Source organism: Delphinapterus leucas, chromosome 2, assembly GCF_059928025.1.
Source record: "Delphinapterus leucas isolate spDelLeu-1000000601 "Yukka" chromosome 2, BTC_Dleu_Yukka2, whole genome shotgun sequence".
Lineage (NCBI taxonomy): Eukaryota > Metazoa > Chordata > Mammalia > Artiodactyla > Monodontidae > Delphinapterus > Delphinapterus leucas.
The window spans coordinates 47,196,728-47,221,740 of NC_143130.1; the positions used below are offsets into that span (position 1 = coordinate 47,196,728).

At 39.0% G+C, this 25,013-nt stretch overlaps 1 protein-coding gene and 1 pseudogene across 16 annotated transcripts in view; one reads left to right on the plus strand and one right to left on the minus strand.

The window, feature by feature from the left end:
- The window catches only part of CHD2 (chromodomain helicase DNA binding protein 2), a 141,211-nt gene that overhangs the window by 39,969 nt on the left and 76,229 nt on the right, over positions 1 to 25,013 (plus strand). For 10 of the 16 annotated variants that reach the window (XM_089906846.1, XM_089906845.1, XM_089906847.1 and 7 more), the window contains 11 exons: positions 4,950 to 5,057; positions 7,752 to 7,892; positions 9,379 to 9,512; positions 10,737 to 10,962; positions 12,290 to 12,390; positions 13,530 to 13,574; positions 13,748 to 13,926; positions 15,569 to 15,693; positions 18,604 to 18,820; positions 20,711 to 20,800; positions 21,669 to 21,859. In XM_089906846.1, coding sequence (XP_089762972.1) covers positions 4,950 to 5,057; positions 7,752 to 7,892; positions 9,379 to 9,512; positions 10,737 to 10,962; positions 12,290 to 12,390; positions 13,530 to 13,574; positions 13,748 to 13,926; positions 15,569 to 15,693; positions 18,604 to 18,820; positions 20,711 to 20,800; positions 21,669 to 21,859 — 1,557 coding nt within the window. Of the gene's footprint in view, positions 1 to 4,949; positions 5,058 to 7,751; positions 7,893 to 9,217; positions 9,288 to 9,378; positions 9,513 to 10,736; positions 10,963 to 12,289; positions 12,391 to 13,529; positions 13,575 to 13,747; positions 13,927 to 15,568; positions 15,694 to 18,603; positions 18,821 to 20,710; positions 20,801 to 21,668; positions 21,860 to 25,013 lie in introns of all 16 variants that reach the window. The other 6 variants (XM_089906849.1, XM_089906854.1, XM_089906857.1 and 3 more) reach the window with 3 other exon arrangements.
- LOC149750014 (translation machinery-associated protein 7 pseudogene) lies at positions 8,775 to 9,861 on the minus strand (annotated as a pseudogene).

Sequence of the window (25,013 nt, forward strand, 5' to 3'; positions counted from 1 at the left end):
GAAAACGTGAGCGCCTCGTTTTTTTTCTTTCCTTTTTTTGGCCGTGCTGCATTAATTCCCCAACCAGGGATCGAACCCGTGTCCCCTGCAGTGGAAGCGTGGGGTCTTACCTACTGGACCACTGGGAAGTCCCTGAACTCATCATTTTAATGGCTTTATCTGGGTGTGGAGAAGCCTTCCATTTTTTCAGTCCCTGTGTAACACATCGGACTTACTCTTTTGACTGGCTTCTATATTTATTTTCCCTCTCCTATCAATCCTGAGAGCTCTCCAAAGTTGGCAACTCTCAGTGGCCTTCATGGACCATTCTTTCCCTTGAGTAGAACCTTTTCATTCCTTGTGGGGGGTTTGTGTCTTCTGTGATGCTGCTTTTCTACCCCTGGCCGCTTCCATAGGAACTTAGCATAAGCTGAGGTTCTCCTCATGCTTGTTTATTTGGGCCCTGGGCTGGCCTCACTTCTTGTCATCCTCTGGGCAGCTGGAGAGTACTAGGGCTTATGGGGACCTCTTCCCTTCTAACATTAATTAGAGGAGGTCCTACAACTGCTAAGGCTCAGGTTGCAAGGCATAGCACTACAGGGGCCTCTGTGATCTGAGCAAGGGTAACAGAACCCAGCGTGTGTGTGCACATGAATTTCAGAATTGAGAGACTCACTCAAAGGGAGTGGAAATTTGGAAATAATAGCACAGGGAAGTGTTTTTCTGAAACCCTGCCCTGCAGATTGTATCACAGATTTTAAAGTTTTTAAAAGGAGCCATTTAAACTTTTTTTTGGAATTAATTTCAAACTGTAGCAAAATTGTAAGAATAAGAGTAGTACAAAGAATGCCTGTGTACTTTACTGAGATTTACCGTTGGTTACCATTTTTGCCCCATTTGCTTTATCATTGTGGGTGCTCTCCTTATATATTGCACACGTTTCAGACTAAGATTCATACATCAAGGTCTTTCACCCCCGAGTTCTAAGTGTGTATTTCCTAAGAATAAGGATGTTTTCTTTCATAAGCACAATACAGTTTTAACGTAAATAGATTTAACATTGCTACAACCCCTTTGTCTAATTTATATTCCCATTTTGTCAGTCAACCCAATAATGTCTTTCATAATATTTTTCCACCCCCAGGACAGGATCCAGTCTAGGGTTAAATATATGTTAGTTGTCAGGTTTCATTAATCTAGAGCACTTTCACAGACTTTCTTTGCTTTTATGACATTGACACTTCTGAAGGTACAGTCTTGGAGTAACTCTCCTTGAATCATGTGAATTAGCATTTTAAAAGCTTAGAAGAGGAAAACATTTTTTGAATTAGTTGGCAGTGTTGAAAATTGAGGGATGGTATGTAAGAATCTAGATTTCTAGTTTTTGAGAAAAGCTGTCGGTGCTGCCCCATATAACACTGGTCTTTGTAACCTTTGGAGAGGCCGTGAGTTCTCCATTTGACCCCATTTACGGTCCTTACCTGGCCCCAGTGGGTATTTGAGATTGTAACCCTTGACTTAAAGTCATACAAACAAAATTTTGAGTTTTGCTTCACCCACTCATGCTGTTTTGATCATTGAACCCTTTTTTATGTAGTCGCTATTCATGTTATCCTAATTTGTGAAATGTTGTATGGGATTTCTCCTGACTCGTTACGGTCCCAGTAATGCTTAACCCCACTGTACAATGGTTCCAAAACCCTCTGTCCCAACTGGAATTTAAGAAAGTATTTCAGCTGTAATCATTTGAAGTTATTCTCCTGGGATTATAGTTATTTCTCCCTTTCCACTGCTTTGAATTGAAAGTCTGTCACAGTCCTGTGACAGTGGAAGAGAATCCTCGTTAGCCTCAGATTTCCCCTCTTCACTGGGAATTGGTACTGAAAGGCATTCTCCACGGGAAAATCTACTGAAAATCAGTGAAGTTAAAGCAACTCTTTCCCTCTTTTCCTTACCTGCCTTCTAAAGTGGAGGAGAAAGGAGTTCCCTTCTTTGAGCTCTTAGAGACAGTTAATAGGAACAATGGCTCTTGACCAGAGTTTAGGCCCATTTTATTTAAAAATGGCTTTTGTTCCTTCCCTCCTTTACAGTTCAGATTTGATTTGTGTCCTACCAACCACCTTTTCTTAGTAAAGGAAGAAAACTATACCCAGTTAACTTGCATTCTGACTTTTTCCTATCTATTTGTATTGCCTTGAGGCCTCAGTGGCCAAATCTTGGTAGTTTTCTCCCCAGTTCCCAAAATTTTGGCAAAAATTCCATTGATTCCCTTTTAGGGAATCCCATTGATGGCCTCTTAGAGCTGAATCTGGCAATTCAAGTCTCCTTTAATGTATGAAAAATATTTTAATCACGATCTTATATTTTAGACTTCTCTTCATTGTAGCCCAGCATATAATATACAGCTTAGTCAGGGAGTCTCCCTCATAAAATTTGCATTATATGAGAAGCTAGCAAACTAGAAGTGGACATCGGTTTCACCTGTTGGAGAGCCAGGGTTGGGCAGTAATCTTTTTGTAATTGATTGCCTTTTTCACCCCTTATACAAAATGACTTAGTATTGCTGGTTGTAACTTACTTTTTTTCCCCCTCTATTCTGGAAAATTAAAATGAAGTTTGAAGTAATCCAGCCAATTTCAAATACACATACATAAAACTCATTTAGATCTTTTAGGCCTCTGATTGTTCAGATCCTCCCAGAATGTGTAACCCTGGCTTTAATGTTTGCAGATTCTGTGGTCTTCAGTAGGTTATGGTTGAGAGTAGCACGGTTGGGGATTTGACATGTACCAAACAGCTTGTTCTCCCTGGTCTTGAGTTTCCCCCTACCTGGGAAGAGGCCTTTGAACCAGACAATTTGCTAATTTTTTGTACATTCTTTTTTTTTTTTTTTGCGTTACGCGAGCCTCTCACTGTTGTGGCCTCTCCCGTTGCGGAGCACAGTCTCCGGGCGCGCAGGCTCAGCGGCCATGGCTCACGGGCCCAGCCGCTCTGTGGCATGTGGGATCTTCGCGGACCGGGGCACGAACCCGTGTCCCCTGCATCGGCAGGCGGACTCTCAACCACTGCGCCACCAGGGAAGCCCTTTGTACATTCTTATATCGGGAGATTCTAAGTCCTCCTGGTTGTCTGTAAGTCTACAAATGTGCAGTTTAACTGGAAAACTAGACTCAACATCCATTCTCTCAGTGTTTACTGCCAGTTTAGTCTCCTAAAGTTATGGAAGTGGACCTTATTAGCTACCCTGATATAGGTTCTCAATTTCTGGCAGAGTTATGTAAATTACAAATAATACTTGACTGTGGATCTCTCTCATCTGATCTGCTCTCCCTTAGGTCTTACGTGCATGTTCTTTCAAGCTTGTTTCCTGTGAAACCACTTCTCTCCAGTTTGACTGTGTGAGTTCCTTCTAAAGGGTAAACTGTTCTGGACTTGGCCCAAGGGAGACTGTAGCCTTAGGTGCCAATCTCCCAATTGCTGGAGACATCTTCCTTTTTTCCTTCCTGGTCGTCACCATCTATTCCTTGGATTCCTTAGACATTTATTGTACGAGGCTCTAGGCAAGGAGAATAAAGCAGGTGCCCAGAGTATAGTTTGCTTTAAAGAGAGAGTGAAGTATATTAGGTGAAAATAGTAGGCCTTAATATCTTACCAGTCTGCTTCCGAAAGCACCCTACCTGTCTGACAGTCTGATAGGACTCATTCTTTAATTATTTCTTTATTTAACAAAGATGTATCTCCATTTGCCTGCCTTTGTGCTAAGCTCTGGTACAAAGATACCCTGCCCACATGAGTGACCTACTATTAGGTAAATGGTAGTGCCAGTAGAACTTGAGTAATGTACATAGAAGTGCTCCACTGCCTTTTCATGGAAGGCTTGAAAAACATTTTTTCCTGTGATGTTTCCACTAATTCAAGTGCAGGGTGGCTCCTGGACCTTTTAGGAAGGTTCTTCCACTATTACTTGGACTTACTCTCCCATGAAGAATATTGATTTGACTTTGCAACTTGGCAAGAGTTGTCTTTAGCATAACCTCATTTTCTATACACAGACCCAGAGACACAATGGTAATTGTTTTGTTTAGAGAGAACCCCAGGTTCTTGCCTATTAAGTTTTTTTTTTTCCTCTAGATATTTCATGCCCAGTAGCTATTATATATGCTCCTTCCTTCTTCCCTGCAGGTGAGAAATGAGCTGAGTTTATGTGATGTCTTGTTTGGTTTTCAAGTAAACTTCAAAAACTGTTTGGGGATAGTAGGGCACCTATAGGGTATGGCTCTCCCAAGTCTTCTACGATCTTGAGGAGCAAAAGAACACCTACTGTATTTAATAATTATTAAAAACTACTTCATTAGTTGAACAGGTTATTTAGTAGGTAGTAGATTTATCATTGAAAAATAATTTGGGGGATTGTTTTCTCAGTGTATTCTAAAGATGTTAAAATAACTAGTATAGTAGTTCTCAAGTCTCTCAGCATCATCTGAATTTGTTAACATTCAGATTTTTAGGCCTCACATTACACCTACTGAATCAGAAACTGGCTGTGGCCCAAAAATCTCTTTTAATAAGCCCTTGAGGTGGTTCTGATCCATGCTAAAATTTGAGAACCTCTGATCTAGTATATATTATGGCTTCAATCTGGTCAATGATAGTAGTAAATAAAAATAGAATATTAGAGATTTAGCAGGATTTTTTTTTTCAGAACAAATGGTTTAAAAAATACAGCCTTAGCTTCCATTTTCATTTATTTTTGATACCAGATATAAAATAGGAATAGATATTACACAGCCTAGGAAGGAACACACCAAAATTTAAATGGAGCTAGAACAAATCTTTCAGCATAATATCTAAAATATACATGTTCTGCCTTTTTGGCTAATCAGATTGTCAGATTTGTCAGATTCTTCAAGCTAAACAATCTTGAAGAATTCTTTTAGAAAAAAAAAATTTTGCTTTGCTTTTGATCACAGAGAAAAATGGAAACGGGAGCCCTCAGAAGATGAACAGGAACAAGGCACCAGTGCAGAGAGCGAACCAGAGCAAAAAAAAGTGAAAGCCAGAAGACCTGTCCCCAGAAGGTGCAGTGTTTGCTTGAACATCTCTGCTTCTGGTCGAGCTTAGTTTGTGTTAGATTGAGAAGGACGATGTAGTGCTAGCCCAAAGGCCTTAATTGATGGGGTACAGTGTGTTGTGATTCCGGATTTTGAATGTCTGGTTAACTTCTTGCCAGCCTGCATCATTAGCAAGTAATTCGATTACTGAGCTACTTATATTGATTTTGTGTGTTTGCATGGTATGTAGCTCAGAGTGGATCTTACTGTTCATACTCCAGGCAGACTCGTTATGAGGAGCGAATGTATCTTCCACTCTTAAAAAAAGCTCCCTGTGTATTTGACTAGTGTACACGTTCTTTTTGGGAGAACTAATTGTTAAGTTTAATTGGCTGGTTCAAAGCATACTTTACTGTTTATTATCCTGTTCTCATAATCTTTATAACGTTAAGCAGAGAATCTGTGCAGGGAAGGAAGTAGGTGGAGATGAGAGGAAACTGGTAACTTTTGATCAGACATACGACAATGAAAGGTACTGGTGGTGGGGAACGGAAGGCAGGAGGCAGAGAGGCCCCAGGAAAATTTACCTCCTTGCAGTATTGCTTAGGATGCTTTTGGCAAATATTGACTTTGGGCCAGATCCCACTCACCACCTATCTTTGTACGGCCTGCGAACTCAATATAGCTTTTATAGGTGAACATTTGTAGTTTGGTGATGGGGAACACTAAATTTGAACCCTAGCGAAGTGAAATGTTATCCCTTCAAAAAGAATTCTGTTCTTCTCGTTAGTAGATGTTGTATTACACAAAAAAGTACTCAATGATTATTATTTTATTTTGACTTTCGTCAATAAAATATTTGTTAAAATTTATTTTCTCTTGTTATATAAGTACCTATTTAGTGGCCCTCAACTTTGCCTCTTGTCTGAGAAAGTAAAAGATACTTATCCTCTAGCCATTTACAGCAAACATGTGTCTATCCCTGGTTTAGGACATTGTACTTGACCCCTCACCTCCCACCCCAGCAGGGAAATTCATCAGTGAGTTTTGTCTCCTTTCTTCTCAGTTTCAGTTCTCAGGGCTGGAATCCACTCCAGTTCTGTCTTCTAGATTTTACCCATCATTTATTGAGTCTCTGATCATCTGTCTGTGTAGTGTTGGTTATGGCAGGTATGAGAGAAACAGGTGACTATGATTGTGAGTTTCTGTCTCCCTCTTTCTCCTTTCATCTTTTTACCACTGATGGAGAACTTGGGGATTTCCTTTTGAGAGTTCCTAGTCTGTGGCTCTCAGTCCTGGCTGCAGGGAAGTCAATAGAGGGGCCACCTCCTCAGTTCGTTCCATTGGCCTGTGGCAGGGCACAGTCTCTCAGGTAGCCTTCCTGGTATATTTAATGTACATAGGAGAAAAATATATGTGTAGTTATTTCTTGTCCTTTACTTCCTTTATACAGATTATAGCATTCCATGCATCATCTGCATTTTTCTTTCATTATCTTGGAAATCTTTCCTTATCAATGTACAGAAAACTCCCTTTTTTATGGTTGCGTAGTATTCTGTTTATTGAACTAGTTCCCAGTTGATGAATGTTTAGTTTTTCTAATCTTTTGTTATTGCAAATACCACAGTGAATACCTTACTGTGTCTGTATCAGTCTATATCTGTAAAGTCAATTCCCAGAAATAAAATTGTTATATTTGTAATTTTTTTTAAATAAATTAATTTATTTTATTTATTTATTTTTGGCTGCGTTGGGTCTTCGTTGCTGTACACAGGCTTTCTCTAGCTGTGGCCAGCGGGGGCCACTCTTCCTTGCCATGTGCATGCCTCTCATTGCGGTGGCTTCTCCTGTTGCGGAGCACGGGCTCGGCGCAGGGCTTCAGTAGTTGTGGTTTGCGGGCTCTAGGGCGCAGGCTCAGTAGTTGTGCACGGGCTTAGTTGCTCCACGGCATGTGGGATCTTCCTGGACCAGGGCTCGAGCCTGTGTCCTCTGCATTGGCAGGCGGTTTCCCAACCACTGCGCCACCAGGGAAGCCCTGTAATTTTGATAGATATTTCCAAATTGCCCACCAGAGAGCTGTCATCAGCGGTGTGCTGCATGTGTATTTTTATGTCAGGTGATCTTGAGGAATAGTTGAGAACCGTTGCCTCAGAACCCACAGTACAGTTTTCCCTTCGCCCCTGCGGGGAATTGGTTCCAGGACCCTTGTAGATACCGGAATCTGCAGATGCTCAAGTCACTTCCTTACGTGAAGTGCTGTAGTATTTTCGTAAAATCTATGCATCTCCTTCTGTACACTTTTAATCATCTGTTGATTACTTATAATTCCTAATACAATGTAAATGCTGCGTAAATAGCTGCTAATGCTCAGCAAATTCAAATTTTACATTTTGGAACTTTGTGGAATTTTTTTTGCAAATACATTTTTGATCCATGGTTGGTTGAATATGCAGATGTGGACCTGCAGATACAGAGGGCTGACTGTATTCCTATAAATGACTGAAGGGTGTTAGCAGTAGAATCACTTTCATGTTTCTAGTGAAGCAGATCTCTAGTGAGTTAGAATCTCAGGGAATGGGACCTGGGAATATTCATGTCTAACATTCCCCGGGTTAATTCCTGTGTATGAACCCCGCTCTGGGAAATAACAATTGTATAGATTTGAAGTAGACAACAGATGATGAAGTAAGGACTCTGCCATTTTTTCTTTTCTCATTTTAGAGCAATGCCCAAACCTCGTGTTAAAAAGCAACCTAAGACGCAGCGTGGAAAGAGGAAAAAGCAAGATTCTTCTGACGATGAGGATGAAGATGACGAAGCTCCCAAAAGGCAGACTCGCCGCAGAGCGGCTAAAAATGTTAGGTAGGTGATGCCCCAGAAGGTTTTCATTAGTGTGAAGGGAAGGTGATAGTGCAGTTGGCTAGAGCTTGGTTCTGATAAGTTCAGGCTTAGGCATTTGATAGGTAAAAATAATGACCTGTGTCTTGAGGTTGTATTCGGAAATCTGGCCAGGGTTCTTGCAAAAAGAATGGTTCTGGCCAATAGGAATATGGAAAGAATAGTGATAACTCATTTCAAGCCTTCATTCCTATGAAGAGAGCTGCTTTATTTCAAGTTCATGTTTCGTTGAGGTGGTAGTGATGTTATCTTCATTTCATAACATCCTTTTTTAGGAAGGACATTAGGATTGTATTTTCACTTTTGAATTGCTGTTTGAATCAGCCAAATTCTTTTGTTTCAGCTTATGTATTATTTGGATATAATAATCTTATCAAGCTTACGATACGATATGAAGCATTAATAGAAAATAAAATAAAGGAATAGATATATGCAAACATAAATATTTTACTTTATATGAATCAAAGGGTATTTAATTTCCTTTTAGAGGATATGAAGGTTTCTTTTGGTCTACTTAAAGATGGTGAAGCTGAGTCCTGGAGGTATTAATAACCTGTTCAATGTATCCAGTTAATACTTTGAAAGCTAGGACTAGGTTTTGAGTATGTTAATATGTAGCTTAGCACTTTTTCCTCCTACAGCTGTACTGCATCCAGAATTGTGTTTTTCTCTTCTGTAACCCCCAAACCATTTGTTGTTAATATATGGTGGAAGGTTACATTTTAATATTTTATTACCAGGAAGTATGCTCAGTAACTTGAGAATACTTAAATTTCATATTCTTGTTATTGGGAGACAAAATGCAGGGTTGGTACATTCAATCTTAGATGTATTGCTCCGCTTTTATCTAATGGAATACTAGTAATTTTTTTCATTTATTGTGTATTTTCTTTCTTTGTAGTTGTTTCCTTGTTTATACATAGTAATGACCTCATTAAAAAATGGAAACAGGGCTTCCCTGGTGGCGCAGTGGTTGAGAGTCCGCCTGCCGATGCAGGGGACACGGGTTCGTGCGCCGGTCCGGGAAGATCCCACATGCCGTGGAGCGGCTGGGCCCATAAGCCATGGCCGCTGAGCCTGCGCGTCCGGAGCCTGTGCTCCGCAACGGGAGAGGCCACAACAGTGAGAGGCCCGCGTACCGCAAAAAAAAAAAAAAAGAAAACATAGGAGTGTCTTTGTAGTAGTTTTCTATGTCTTGCTTACAGAAATCACTGTAGTCAGTTTCTATTTTGCAATATGAGTTAGCCTTCCTGCAGCTATCTGTGAACATGCATTAATACTTCAAGCAGGAAAAAAAGATGAACTTCGAGCCCGTTTTATCGTGGCTGATCTGCACAACAGCATGTTGCAGCCAAAAGGGTATGGTTCCTCGTCCTAATGATACTATGTATGGTGGTGTTTGAATCTGAAAAGATAGTTTCTCATTTATTCGGCATTATTCCTCATGCAGTTATAAAGAAGACGATGACTTTGAGACTGACTCAGATGACCTCATTGAAATGACTGGAGAAGGAGCTGATGAACAGCAGGATAATAGTGAAACTATTGAAAAGGTCTTAGATTCAAGGCTGGGAAAGAAAGGAGGTATGTGAAGACAGCACTTCATTTTTGCCATAGGTGGCAACAAATGTTATGGCAGGGAGTCCAGATGTTTAAACAGGAATAGAATTAAGGATCATCATTGCCTCAGGCACAAGGAACAGCTTACTTTTTGCCAGATTTCTTAATGCCACCTGTGGCCAGGGACCCTTCCCCTTGGCCTTTGCTTTTAGCTCCTTGAGTTACTTCTTCTGCTCTTCCTGTTTCTGCTTGAATGCTTCACCTTCCTCGTCCATCTCCTTAGCCTGATCCTTGGGTTGCTTCAGGGGCTTCTTGACACCTTTGCGGCCAGACATGACACCTGCTGCCCCTTCCCTGCCATTGGAAGCTAACAAATTACTTTTTATATCTGCTCAGTAAGGCCCAAATTTTATGTATTGAGGTCTGAAGTGATGAATTTCAGCCCATGCCCTTATTTGTTGTGACATGTGGAAGTTTTTCTGACCCACAGAAAAACTGACCTGAGACTATAGGGCTGTGTCCCATATGTCTTTGAGATTTTAAAATTGAGCTCGTTAAAGATGTTTTAATATCTTAAAAACCAGTGATGCAGCAGAGATTCTTGATTATTAACATTAAGTAAATCTACCTTTAGTTACTTGTTTTTGAATCTCCTTGTGATAAGTGTCAAACGCGTTAAATACATATTTGGACAGTAGTGAAGAATTTTTTATATCCAAATTGAGATATCTCACAACTCAGTTTTTTAAAGTAACCTTTCCATATAGGAAATATCAAAATAATACATAATTCATTTTTCTTTGTCTTTTTTTTTCATCCAGGCTTACTTGAGGTTAAGAGCGTCAACAGGGAGTTTTGGGTGGTTGAGTAATTGGGGAGATTTTAAATTCTCTTACCTTGTTCTTAATATTCCTGGAGAGAGAGACAGATTTGTTTTCTGAGTTAGTAGGGACCAAAACAAAAGGATATTGCTGTTCCATTTTTATTGTGTTTGGATACAGAGATTTCTTTGATTTCACCAGCAAATTTTGTAATGTTTTAAGTAGTGAAAGTTGGGTTTGCATCATGACAATATTTGAAATTGTTGAACATGTTCATTCTGTATTGTTTGTGAATTTCTGCTTATTTCGAGTCAAAGGATTTTGGTGCTTCATCCATAAAGAGACTTTTTAGACATTTGTGTATTTGGGAAGCTTTTCAGTGTCTGGTTTAACATACTTTTTAAAATTTAACTGAATCCTTTTTCAGCCACTGGAGCTTCTACTACTGTGTATGCAGTTGAAGCTAACGGAGACCCTAGTGGCGACTTTGACCCTGAAAAGGATGAAGGCGAAGTCCAGTACCTCATCAAGTGGAAGGGCTGGTCGTATATCCATAGCACGTGGGAGAGTGAAGAGTCCTTACAGCAGCAGAAAGTGAAGGGCCTAAAAAAACTAGAGAACTTCAAGAAGAAAGAGGATGAAATCAAGCAATGGTACATGATCCATCCTGGATAAAAGAAATACATTTGCAGCCTGGAGGAAGGGAAGGTTTTTAACTAGTCCATGGAGAACACAGCTATCTAGAATATCACATTTTGCCTTTAGCATCTGAATGAACGTGGAGGCATCCACGATTACGTTTTATAAAACTGTGAGCTGAAGATAGTATATATTTTTGCGTATAGCCACCAAGTCTGTAGAGTTTAATAATAACTAGCTTATGGAGCATTTTTCGGACATGATCTCATTAATCCTCACAGTAATCCTATGAGATTTGTACTGTTGAACAAAATGTTTTTTTGTGGGAAGAGTGGGGTACAGAGCAACTCTGTGAGAGGGCCCAGGATTGGAATTCTGGTAGCCTGAGTCCAAGGCTAACGTACTTAAGCACCTTGTTACTTTCTGTGGTTGTCCTGGGGTAGCTTGGATGTCAGGAGTTAATAATCTAGAACTCTCTGGGTTATGATATACTTAAAACTAATCTTGGTTTTACACAGTTTACCGAAAGGATGTGACAGAGATGTTCTGAAACTGTGATAGCCTGTTGTTTGTAGTTTACTTACAGCTTTGAGCATGTTAGGTTGCATCTGAGACATATGTGGGGTCACAGCATACACACAACTAAACTGACAAAAAGAAGCATAAGTTCCCCCGGAGACATATGTGTCAGTGTCATGTGATGAGGTTTTTTTGTGTTAGGAATAGGGACAAATGGGTTCCAATTCCTGTTTTATTACTATGCAGAATATGCTGCTTCAGTAAATCAGAAATTTTTTTCTTTGAGTCGAAAACAAAAATATGTATCCCTAAGATATGGGTAGTTTGTAAAGTGATTAGAATTTTAAAAATGCTTGAAAGCTATAGCAGTATTCAATTTCAGGTTGCTGGTGTTGTCGTTTTATAAGTATGAATAACTGGTTTTCTAAAAAAAGCCACATTTAATCACGCCTAAAGCCCATACATATTTGAAAAAAGGCAGGTTTTCTTGTAAATCTGGAAGAGTTTTATTGTCCTTGTCTATTAAGATATATGAATTTATCACATGAATTCGTCACCCAAAATAGTTATTTTTAGGTTTCTTTATTAATGGGCCACATCAGAGAGAACAACTGGTGTGTCCTATAAGTCTAAGGTTTTTAGTGTTTTCTATAAGTCTTACGTGTTTTTCTTAAAATCTCTGGCCTAATTATTAGTAAAAGATTATTAAGGGACATATGAAAGTAAAGACTAAGTTTCCTGTCCTGCCTTGACTTTGCATTGACAGATGTATATGGATCCCCCAAATCTAATAAGTATTTTTTTTTTCTGTCTTCTGTCCAGGTTAGGGAAAGTTTCTCCTGAAGATGTGGAATATTTCAACTGCCAACAAGAGCTGGCCTCAGAGCTGAACAAACAGTATCAGATAGTAGAAAGAGTAATAGGTAAGTACATGGAAACTCATCTAAGCAGTGTTTGAGCTCCAGGAATAATAGAACTTTTTCTTTTGGGAGTAATGTATATATATTGAAAAAATGTGGGACGTCGCTGGTGGCACAGTGGTTAAGACTCTGCGCTCCCAGTGCAGGGGGCCCAGGTTCGATCCCTGATCAGGGAACTAGATCCCACATGCATGCCACAAGTAAGGAGCCTGCCTGCTGCAACTAAGATCCAGTGCAACCAAATAAATAAATAAATATTTTTTAAAAATGCATTTTTGTAGGTATACTTTTGGAGAATAGACAGATGCCTAGATTTATTTTGAAGGAAAAGCTAACAGGCTTTGCCAGTAGATTTGGAGATGGGGGGAAAGAAAGAGGTGGCAAGGATGGTGCCAAGGTTCTTGACCTGAGCAAATAGGAGACTAGAGGTACCATTTACTGAAATAGAAAGAATGGAAATCAAGAACTTATTTTGATATTTGTCAGTTTGATATACTTCTCAGTCATCTAAGTGGATAGTATTGTGAAGGCTGTAGCATATGAGTCTGGAGTTTAGAACTCAGTCCGGGCTGGAGATTTAAATTCGAGGATATAATCCGTATGTAGATGGTATTTAAAGCCTAAGGTTTAATGAGATAATCAAGAATGTGTACGTGGTGCGAGTAGAAGTCAGAGGGCATTCTAGCTTTCGGAAGTCAGGAAGAGAAACCAGCAGAGGAGAGTGAGAAAGGACAGCCAGTGAGTCGGGGGGAGAGCCAGGAGAGGGAGGTGTGCTGGGAGCCAGGTGATTCACGCGGCTCGGGCAGGAGGAGGCGCTGCCAGTCAAAGAGGACTGGGACTTGATCCTTCAGCTTGGCAGCAGGCCTGGCCCTGGGGAGATGGACCCATGAGGTGGTGGGGCTACAGGCCTGATGGGGTGGCTTCAGGGGAGAGTGAAGGGACAGTATGAAGAAAGCTCCCCTGGGGAGCCTTGTTGTAAAGGGGGAACTGAGAGATGGGGTAAGTGCTAGATAGGCTGCTTTTTCTTTTCTTTTTTTAAGATGTGAGATAGTAGAGTATATTTGTACTCTTATTCATAGGACCTAAAATGTCACCGTTTTCTTGGTTATGGTGATAACTTACCCAGCTTTCCATTTATTTAGCTGTGAAGACGAGCAAATCTACACTGGGTCAAACAGATTTTCCAGGTAAGCAAGACAACTTGTTTATAAATACTGTTTAGCATTTAAGAGCAGTTCATGTTTTGCAGAATATTTACAGCTTTGCCACATGGTGTTTCCTTGGTTATACATAAAACAGAATGTCACTCCTCTCCTTTAATTGACAGTTGCTGATCTGTAAATTTTTATATGTGAAATAGCTCACAGTCGGAAGCCGGCACCTTCCAACGAACCTGAATATCTATGCAAATGGATGGGACTGCCCTATTCAGAGTGCAGCTGGGAAGATGAAGCCTTGATTGGAAAGAAATTCCAGAGCTGCATCGACAGCTTCCATAGTCGGAACAACTCAAAAACCATCCCAACAAGAGAATGCAAGGTGTGGTGACTGCTGGCTTTTGAATTTTCAGGGGAAAGGTGTATTGCTACAAAGGGTTGGCCACATAGATAGATGTTGGGAAGAGAGAATACCACAAAAGTAAGTGATAATTCCTATTTTGAAGTGAAAGAAAATGACTTAACCTTGACATCAAAGGAAAATAATTAAAACAAAAGGAGGGGATGAGTTGTATAATGGCTTTGCTGACTTCTTTAATCTTCTTATATACACAATTAGATATGTCTTATATGGAGATATTGTAGAGAATACTGGAAAGAATTAAAGCACTTTAAAGAGAAGTGACAGGAAAGGGGAGTGTCTGAATTCTAGGTTATAAACTAAATATATAGGCTCTTTTATTTGCTAGATTGGTTGTACAGTTCCTTTTCTTTCTTTGGAATTCATTCCCTGTGTAAATTGGTACGCTTGGGTCCTCAGTAGTAAATGTTTATGTAAGACATGGCCTCTCTCTCCAAGAGGTTGACATTGAAATTCATGGCACCAAACCTCTATCTGTGAAAAGCAGTGTGTAACTGAAGGTCAATGAGTGTGATAAAGACTATTCCAGAAGTAGGAGTCACTGAGCCACAGGGATCATTGAAGTGGTTTTAAAATGAGGAAATTGTGGTGCTTGAAGTGCCCTGTCCTTGAAGACTTGATTGGAGCTGGTTAGACAGACAGAAGGGGGCCCAGGTTATTGGCCTCCCGTGAAAGATATTAAGAGAAAGATGTTCTTATAGTCAGTAGGAGGACCACCGGACCTCAGGGTAGGAAGAGATGGAGGTGATATTGGTGAGTCAAAAGTGTGTATGTCTTGAATACCTTGGAGAGTATTTGGATTTTATTCTGTGGGTCTTCATAAGCCTACCCCCCTGAGCAGAGCAGCAGGCAGGAAACAGTATTTCGTTTAGAAAGTTTCATCTAACGGCCATGTGTTGGAGACCAGAGTAAGCAGTTGTTAAAGCCGGAAGGTCCCACCAGGAAGGTGTCGTAGAAGCCCACGGAGGGAGAATTAGTGTGAGGATGGGGGAAGTGGCAGTAGCTGGGGGGTCGGATGGGCGAAGTACTGTGGGGCATATGTGGCAGAAGTGGGCAGCCAGAGGCATCTGATTCCATTTACTGCCGGCTGCTCACAAAGGAGAGCTGCAACTAACAATAATTACCTTATCAAATACGTTATTAGGACGACATTTCTCATAATGGGGCACTATTCCAGAGAGTGCTCATCTTCAGAGAAATGCTCCTTGAAAAAAACACTATTGTGGCCAAATAACTTTGGGAAATATTCCTGAATTAGTTTCTCCTGTAAGTTCACAGCATACACAAGAATGTTGAAAAGTCATGAGCCGTGAAATTTATATAAGTTTTTAATCCATTGTTTCCCAATGCTATTTAATGATGTTCGCAAACTTACTTCAGGAAAGGAGCAATGACTAAAAATTATTTCGGGATGCAATCTGGCTTTGGGAATGCAGACCACAATGCAAGAGCTCGTGGTGGGTTGGGTGTGGTTGGTGATTCAGATGTGAAATTTAAATTCTTATGCTTTGGTGTAGAGCACAGAAATCATGGCTAGCATTTTAACATAGGAACAGGAGGAAGGTTTTCTTCAACCTGGGCTTTGTTAAATTTTGCATTTCAGGCCCTGAAGCAGAGACCACGATTTGTGGCTTTAAAGAAACAGCCGGCATATTTAGGAGGAGAGAATCTGGAGCTCCGAGATTATCAGCTAGAAGGTCTCAACTGGCTTGCTCATTCTTGGTGCAAGTAGGTAGAAAAATATGTTTGATGTTTTCTCTACTGTTTCTGGCTTTTTAAAACTGTTAGGTATAAAGAATTACTTCCTTTTCTTGTATATTATAGAAATAAAAAAATTATGTGATTGAAAGGAGCCACTTCTGGGAGTTTTTATGTATATATAATTACCAGTTTAGTCTGAAGTAAAAAGTACTTTGTTATTTAGTTATTTGGGGGTTAATTTCTCATAGCCAGAGACCTATGTCTTACTATGTTATTTATGAGTATAAATAGCAATGTAATTTGTCTATATCTTTAGTGGGGAAGGAGTTATTCTCAGAAGAAAGAAGAAAATGTCTTTTTTCCATTCAGTTGTCTTTCTGAGCCAGGGAAACCTTTAATTTTACATAGTGGTGCTGAAGAGTGATGTGACCCCCACCCCCCCTATTGCTGTTCAGGCCATCCCTTGTAGAGGAAGTTCTCTGACAGTTGGACTTGTGAAATTATCCTTTACTTTTTTGTAACAAGATCACCATAGTCTTGGAAAAAAGAAAAAGAGAGATGAGACAACGAGGTTTAAAGGTACTTTGAGGCTGTACTCATAAATTTTATTCACCAAATTCAATTGCAAATTCAAGTAGTCCCTAATTACTATGTATTAGGGACCTAGGTAGGCCTGGATAATTTTTTTTTTAAGATTTTATTTATTATTTATTTATTTTTGGCTGTGTTGGGGCTTAGTTGCGGCACGTGGGATCTCTGTTGAGGCATGTGGGATCTTTCGTTGTGGCGTGCGGGCTCTTCGTTGTGGTGCGCGGGCTTCTCTCTAGTTGTGGCATGCGGGTTTTCCCTTCTCTAGTTGTGGCATGTGGGCTCTGTGGTTGTGGTGCACGGGTTCCAGACCACGCGGGCTCTATAGTTTGCAGCACGTGGGCTCTAGTTGAGGTGCGTGAGCTCAGTAGTTGTGGTGCGCGGGTTGCCCCGAGGCATGTGGGATCTTAGTTCCCTGACCAGGGATGGAACCCACGTCCCCTGCATTGTAAGGCAGATTCTTTACCACTGGACCACCAGGGAAGTCCCAGGCCTTGAGAATTTAGTAGTGAACCAAGACAAGACAGGATTCCCCTGTCTTCATGGAACATACGGTGTGAGAAGTACCTTTAATGTATGTCTCCAGATTCCTTCCCCAACATGTAAACTCTTAATTTCTTCAGTGTTTTATGGCAAAGTAAGAATTCTTATTTCAGAATTAGACTACAGCCTGAAGACAAAAACATGCCAGCTTCTTTTCTCAATGCTGAAAAGATGGTTTTTAAGTTACAGAGGTGCATTTACAATGACTTTCCCAATTGAACCATGTACTACTCTGTCTTGTAAAAATTTATGTAATATTTAACGTTCAGTATGAGAATCAGAGATCTTGAGGAGGTTCAATTTCTGTGACTGAGAATGGAGGTCTGATGTTCTAAATTCCTTGAAAGTTATTTTTGTTTCAGAGAATAGTGAGACCTGATCTTCCTAAAGGACGGTTATAAGCTAGGTGGAGGCTTAAGGAGTTGTGTAACTAACCCTCTTGTTCTGTAGTTGAGGGCTCTTAGGAGCCCTTGTCCAAAGTCACACCATGTAGAGTCCTGAGCCAGCATTTTCTACTTTAAACTGACTAATTCAGAATCAGCTGAAAAGGGCCCAGGCAGCTACTAGGCCCTGGTCATGGGAACCTTGAGTTAAGTAACATGCTGTTTTGGTCTAGTTCCAGAAAAGCAGGCAAATCAATCCAAACTTCTTTCATGTGTATAAATGGACAGTGGCAGTTTGCTAGGGAGAGGAAATGTTGGAGAAAATTAACCCTGTTTCCTCCCCAGTGGTGTGAAAAGGTGAGAGAAATATGAGGAAAATTACTCAAAGGAATCTCTTCTTGGTGAATTAAATGTCTTGTTTTTCTAATCGATTAAGTTGTCTTTAACTTGAATATTGGTTTTAGTTCTCTCCGGTCCACTGATTAAGCATGTATTATATATGTGTAAACCTCCCATGGCCTGATTTTCAAGAACCTTGTAATATTTTCAGACTTAAGGCATACATGCAGTCCTGGTTTCCTGTCAAATGGGCTCTTTTCTATTTCTGGAACATACTTTCCTAACTCTATTTCTTTCAGTTTAAATTAGCTTAATTTACTTAAAGGTTTTTTCTTAATATCTTTACAATCCTTTTCTATTAGGATCCTGTTGAAATCCTGCCTCCTGCCTGTCTCCTAGAGCCTTGTTTCTCAAAGTGTGGTCCAAGCCATATACCCATAGCACAATATCCAGAAGTACTTGTTAAACAATACAGATTCTTGAGCCCTTCCCCAGATACTCTGATTCAGTAGGTCTGGGGTGGGATTCAGAGATCTGATCTGCAGCCTACCCCTGCTGTAGAGTAGTGTATTTAAAACAAGCTCTGTGTACCTGCAGCATTTAGGGCTAGGGAGTAGTGTATGTAGCATTAAACAACCCAGTGGCCTGCAGTGGAATGGGTGGGCACTTTGAACAAAGGCACATGACTGTCAGCCTGTAGGGTTCATCAGCAGTGGGGATAGCCCATCTGCCCTTGCTTTCTGTACTGATGGAACCCAAGGTCATGTGCTTGCATACACCAATATACCAAAACCTGCCTTCTCTGTTACAGGGGATAGATGTAAAAGACCAAAATGCAAGATAGAGAACATCTAGTCTGAATAGGCTCTTGTAGTAATCCAAACCTTGATAATACTTAGATTACTTGTTACTCGACTGTCTTATGTAGGAGAGTTAATTGCAGAGGAGAGGAAAGACATTAGAGGCTCACAACCCATGTCTTGCTTGGTGACATTGTGAGGCATTGATGCCTTTGCTGTTTGTGCACATACTGTTTTTTTTGTGAACTAATGATCTTTTTGTTTTTATCTTTTTCTTTCTGCAGAAGTAACAGTGTAATCCTTGCTGATGAAATGGGCCTAGGAAAGACCATCCAGACCATATCATTCCTCTCCTACCTGTTCCACCAACACCAGCTGTATGGCCCCTTTCTTATAGTCGTCCCTTTATCCACCCTCACCTCATGGCAGAGGGAGTTTGAAATCTGGGCACCAGAGATTAACGTAGTGGTTTACATAGGTGACCTGATGAGCAGAAATACGGTGTGTAAACAAAAAGAATTGGGATAGAATCTGTGTTATAAATGTATTTTTGGAAATTGACCTAAAGCCATTATAGCCTTTAGTAAAATTGTGATTCTGACACGGTGCTATGCCCCTGATATTGGGAGATTGATGTATCCCAAAAATACAATTCAGTTAGTCTTAAAAACATATGCTTACTTTGTAAAGAACCGCAACAGCAGTACATGAATGGGAATCTCTCTTAGTTGGATTGCAGTATTAAGTTTTTCTTTCCCCTGTACTTTCAAGACCACTTTATTTATAAAGGATTATAAGATAGAGTTGATGCCTTGTGGAATGTTAATATTATTTTTGCTATTTGAGCAGAGAGATATTACTGAAAATAATTGAGTTCTTAGAGTTTGTTTCCTAACCTTTTAAAATAGTGAGGTGGCATAACTTACAAGAAAGAAATAAAAGGACAGTGAGCCATTTCAGAGCTGCAGAAAAGAGAATTATCTGTCTGATATCAAAGTTAACTTGAGCATCAGGAACTTAGAACACATGGGCTTAAGTTTGTCTTTGTCTGGCAAATCTTTTTCTTGATAACAACTTTTTTTAAGGTTCTTATTACGTGCCAGGCCCTGTGCTGGGTGCTTTATGTATATTACCTATAATCCTTATGATAATCTTCAAAGTAGATGATATTCTTTCCAATCTCCTGTTGAAGAAATTGACTCAGAGAGTTTAACACTTGTCCCAGGCCAGCTGGAATGTGGCAGAGCTGGGATTGGGACAAAGACACGTCTGGTCCCAGACCTTTGCTTTTTTACCACTGTGTGTATGTTGGAATAAACTGTTTCTAGGGGATTGCTTATAATAAGAGCAAGCCATCAGGAGTCCTCAACGTTTGAGAGAGATGTTACAACCATATATTACCATGCTAATGCAAATTCATTTTTATTAAACATTTTCATTAAAATTTTCTAACCTAAACTCTGGCAGACTTCATTGCTCTAATTTTGAGTTTCTAAGTCTATAGTAGTTCTTAAGTTTGTTAATCCATTCGTTAACCATTAAAAAAGTTCTAGATTGTGCAGAATTGCTTCAAGCACTACTGCATTGAAAGGTGAAGACAAAGAAAGTGAACTCTAAAAAACTGTGAAATCAGGGACATTTTCTTTTCTTTCCAGTACTCCTTTTCTTTGTTCTTCTTCCCACTTTGTGGTGAGTCCCTGCAGCTCTCCTTGACTTGTCCTCCAGTTCTTAACTTGACAACCAAGCTGTAGGAGCTCTATCATGGGCCATTGTGCTTGCTGGGTGTCCAGTTAAATACGTTATATTATACTTCAGTACGAATGTTAGTTTTTGTGTTCCTTTGCGTTGACGTGATTTTCATTCATATTAAATTGTATTTTCATCCTGTAAGCCTCCCTTTCCTTTTTCTTGGGGGCCACATCTTTCTGCTGTATGATTAATGAAATTTCTGACCAAGCCAGAGGTTGGAATTTGTTTTATTTACTAATAAAAGTATGCCCTACCCAAAGAATGATCAAATTGTATTTCCTTAAGAAAGTTCTCATTCTGGGAGATTCCCTAGATAAGTTCAAGTTACCAGGGTTTTAATTGCTGATGAAATGCATTTTTGTGGTCAAATATATTGGGGGTGGAGGGGGGCAGAGGGAGGTGACAATTTATTTGAATTCTGGCAGTAAAGTTTTTGCTGCTCCACGATAGATCTTTTAATTCTAACTCATATTGCTCTATACTTTGGTTGCTTAGGTCAGTTTAGAATGTATAAGGTATTCATTAAATTCTAATCAGATTTAATTTTTATTTGGTATATTTATTGCATCTGTCATAAGACTTGCTGGTGATATAGAAAGGTAAAGGTAGAAATTATATCTTAATGATTGTTTTCTCTTATAGATACGAGAATATGAATGGATTCACTGTCAGACCAAAAGGCTGAAATTCAATGCACTTATAACAACATATGAGATCCTCTTAAAAGATAAGGTGTGTAATTGGTAACCAAAAGGCTAAATTTTGGAGTGTGACTTGTCCAAATGATGGGGTCTTTGCCTCCCCCTTGCCATGTTACTTTTCTTTTCGTATTTAAAAAAAGCAAACAAATGAACAAACAAAAAAATCCATGAAGAATATTAAGGTTATTAAAAAATAAACAGAACCTTACAGTTGAAGGGGACCTTGGGTCACCTAAGCCAATTGAATTAAATAGGTGAAAGGGTATTGAGGCCAGTAACTTACTGGAGATTCTAGTGAGTCATTGGAAGCTGGTCTTGAGTGCCCTCTCAGGTACTTCCCATCTTATTATTAAGCATTTCTCCAGAACAGATGTTGTGTAAGGGTCTCTGAGGAGGAGGACAGAAAAATGAATCTCTTAAAATTATCTCCTTCCCACAGTTACTAAGAAATGTATGTGCCAGGTGATCCCAGTGGTGATAATAAGCATAAACAAGTGCAATTTGGTGGCTCTTGGTGTTTCTGTGCTTCAAGGTTGGGGTGGAGAATAGGCAGAGAAGAATCTTGATTAAGGAGAGACTGCAAAATCATGTATTTTTTGTTTTTGTGTTGTTTTTGCCCAGCATACCAGTTTTTGTGTTTTCACTTTGAGGCATGCAGCAAAACCTGGCCTAAAAGACTCCCCTATAGCTTTTAGAGGATGACCTGCTCTTTTGAGTAGACACCAATCTGTTAACTAACGGAATAAACAGAAGAGTCCTGATATACTTTAAGTCAGTGAAGAATAAATGTTTCTATGTATACCTTCGTGATGGTATTTGTACAGAGATAATTAACACTTGAAAGCACTTTTGGGTTCCCTTCTGACCTGGTGGCTCGTTCTGTTTTGTTTTTACTTTAGACTGTGCTGGGCAGTATTAACTGGGCCTTTCTGGGAGTGGACGAAGCCCATCGGTTGAAGAATGATGACTCTTTATTGTATAAAACTCTGATTGATTTCAAGTCCAACCATAGGCTCCTGATTACGGGGACCCCTCTTCAGAATTCCCTCAAAGAGCTCTGGTCCTTGCTGCACTTTATTATGCCGGAGAAGTAAGCTCCTTCCTATGTGTTTCAAAAGATGCTAGAATGTCTGAAATGCCAATGCTCTTTAACTTTTTTAGTAAACCTTAGGGAAAACAGATGGCATGGTTTGGGGAAAGCAAAGCATTGAAGCAGCAACAAAAGTAGTAAAATGTTTCATAACAAATGATAGAAAGCTCAGAAATCAGCCTGTTAAGAAAGAAAGCATACTGTCTACCAAACATTTGAATCATTTAATGCTTTGGGGGAAATAATTGATAAATAGGAAACATCACACCTTCTCCCTGTTGTTATAAGGTGATCAATATAATTGAAAAAAAGTATACAAGCTACACAATCTGACAAGTATTAAAAAATATCTTAAATCTAACCTTTTGATAACAATAGCACTGGGTTTAGGTCTCTTTAAAATCTAACTTAGTAAAGAATTGTGGAATGTCTTTACTGAAAAGATTTTTGTGGGAAAGATGGTATGCACGTTTCATAAAACTTAAATTATCCATTGGTGTTCAGTGATACTTAAAATGAAATCTAAATTCTTTACCCAGATTTGGAATACCCTTCTTAGTCTGACCCATCTCATACCACTTTCTCCATTACTAATTGTGCTCCAGCCATTCTGGCCATCTTTCTGTTCCTTTAACATGCCAAGCATTGCTATTCTTTTTGTCTGGAATGTTTTTTCTCCTTAGCTTCATATGGCCAGTCACTTATTAACATCTTTGCCTCAGCTTATATGACCACCTCCTTTTAGAGGTCTCCTCAGACCACTGAACCTCAAGTTCCTTATCAGACATGCTTATCATCTATACCCTGTTTTATTTTCTATATGGCACCTCTCTCTTTTTCATTTATTTCCTCATTCATACCATGTCATTAATTAAATTATGCATTCAGAAGTAGCAGAGATCTTATTTACTTTATTCATCCGTGGTCCACATTGCCTAGAATGGTAACTGGCATGCAGTAAACAGTTAAATTGAGAGTTGTCAAATTGACAGGTAAATGCTCCACAGTTTTGTTTTTTTTTTTTAATTTAGAAAAGACTTGAGTGCCTACTGTATGCCATAAACTGAACAAGGCATTTTGGATGGCCTAAGGAACAATAGAGAAATGGTCCCTTTCCCCATGTGTTACCTTTTTTTTAAAATAGCCTATTGGGATATAATTTACTTACCATAAAATGTACCATTGTAAATATACAAATTAATATTTTTTAGTAAATTTATAGAATTGTGCAACCATCACCATTATCTACTTTTAGAATATTTTCCTCACTGAAAAAAGTTCCCTCTCGTCTGTTTGTAGTTAATCTCTGCCTCAACTTCTAGTCGTAGGCAATCACGAATCAGCTTTAATCTCTAGAGATTTACCTTTTCTAGAAATTTCATCTAAATTGAATCCTAATAAGTAGTCTTTTGATTTTGGCTGCTTTTATTTAGCATAAGAATTTTGAGATTCTCCCATGTTATAGAGTTTATTAGGAGTTATTTTCTTATTATGGAGTGATATTCCATTGTATGCACATCCAGTCACCAGTTGATGGATGTTTGGATTGCTTCAGTTTTGGGTTATTTTGTCTTTGTGTGGACGTATGACTAGATCTATAGGAGTGAAATTGCCAGGTTGTTCAGAAAGTATATATTTAACTTAAGAAACTACCGGCTGTTTTCCAAAGAGACTGTACCATTTTATATCCTCAGCAGAAATGTTTGACTTTTCTAGTTTGTCTGTATCATCACCAATACTTGGTGTATTTGTCAGTCTTCTGGATTCTAGCTCTTCCGGTGGATGTGTAGTGGTATCTCATTGTGTTCTGACTTGCATTTGTATAATGACTAATAATGTTGCACATCTTTTCCTGTGTTCATTAGCCATTTGTATATCTTTGGTGAAATATCTGTTCAAATCTTTTACCCATTTTTCAATTGGAATTTTTGCCTTCTGAGTTGAAGAGGTTTTTATTTTTATTTTTTAAGTAGTCTATATTGAAGTGCTTTATATTAGACTCAGATCTTCTCTAAGTAAAGGCTGTAATACTTCATTTCTCCAGTGCAGGTGGATGCCTTTTATCTTTTGCCTTATTGTACTGGCTAGAACCTCCATGTTGAGTAGAATTGGTGGGAGTAGGATGTTACAGAATTTTTGTTAGGTACCCTTTATAAGGTTGAGGAAGTTTTCTTGTAATTCCTAGTGAGTGGTGGATTGAGTGTTGGATTTTGTCATGTGCTGTTCTTTACCTGTTGAGGTGACCATGTGGTTTTTGCTGTTTATTCTACCAGTATGGTATGTAACATTAGTTCCTTTTCAGATTAAGCCAACCTTTTATTCCTGGGATAAATCCGAGTTGGTCAGAATGTTTAAGATTTATGTTACTTGTTTTTAAAATATTTGATTAGGATTCACCAGTGTTGCCTTGTGAGCTTTAGCTTCTGTTTGTGGGAAAATTTTTAATGACTATTTCTGTTTCTAGTTATAGGTCTATTCAGGTTTTCTATTGCATCTTGACTTAGTTTTGTTAATTTGTGTCTTTCTGACAATTTGTTTATTTCATCTAAGTTGTCTAATTTGTTGGCATAAAGCAGTATTTCCTCATAATCCTTTTAATTTTTGAAGGATCAATACTGATCTAAATAATTTTTTGATGATGGCAATTTTGTGTCTCGTCTCTTGGTCTTTTTAGGTAAAGCTTTTAACAATTTTGGGGATGTTTTCAAAGAAATCAGCTTTGGACGTTATTTTGTTTTTTTCTCTATTTTAGAATTTCATTTATTTCTACTCTCATTTTTATTATTGCCTTCCTTTGTTTTTCATTTAATTTTCTTGTTTTCTGTTTTCTTAAGATGGAAGCTTAGATTATTGATTTAAGTCTCTTTCTTCCTTTTCTCAATATAGGTACTTAAAGGTATAGGTTCCCCCCATGTCCTGCTTTAGCTGCATCCCGTAAATGTTGATATCTTGTGGTTTTGTTTTCATTCAGTTTCACCTATTTTTGAATATCTCTTTTGATTTTTTCTTTCATGCATGGTGGTTTTTTTTTTTTGAGAAGTATGTTATTTAATTTCCAAATATTTAATTATTTCCCAAATGATCTGTAGTTTACTTTTATCTTAGAGAACATGCTTTAAATGAATTGTTACTTGTTATATGGTCTAGTATGTTT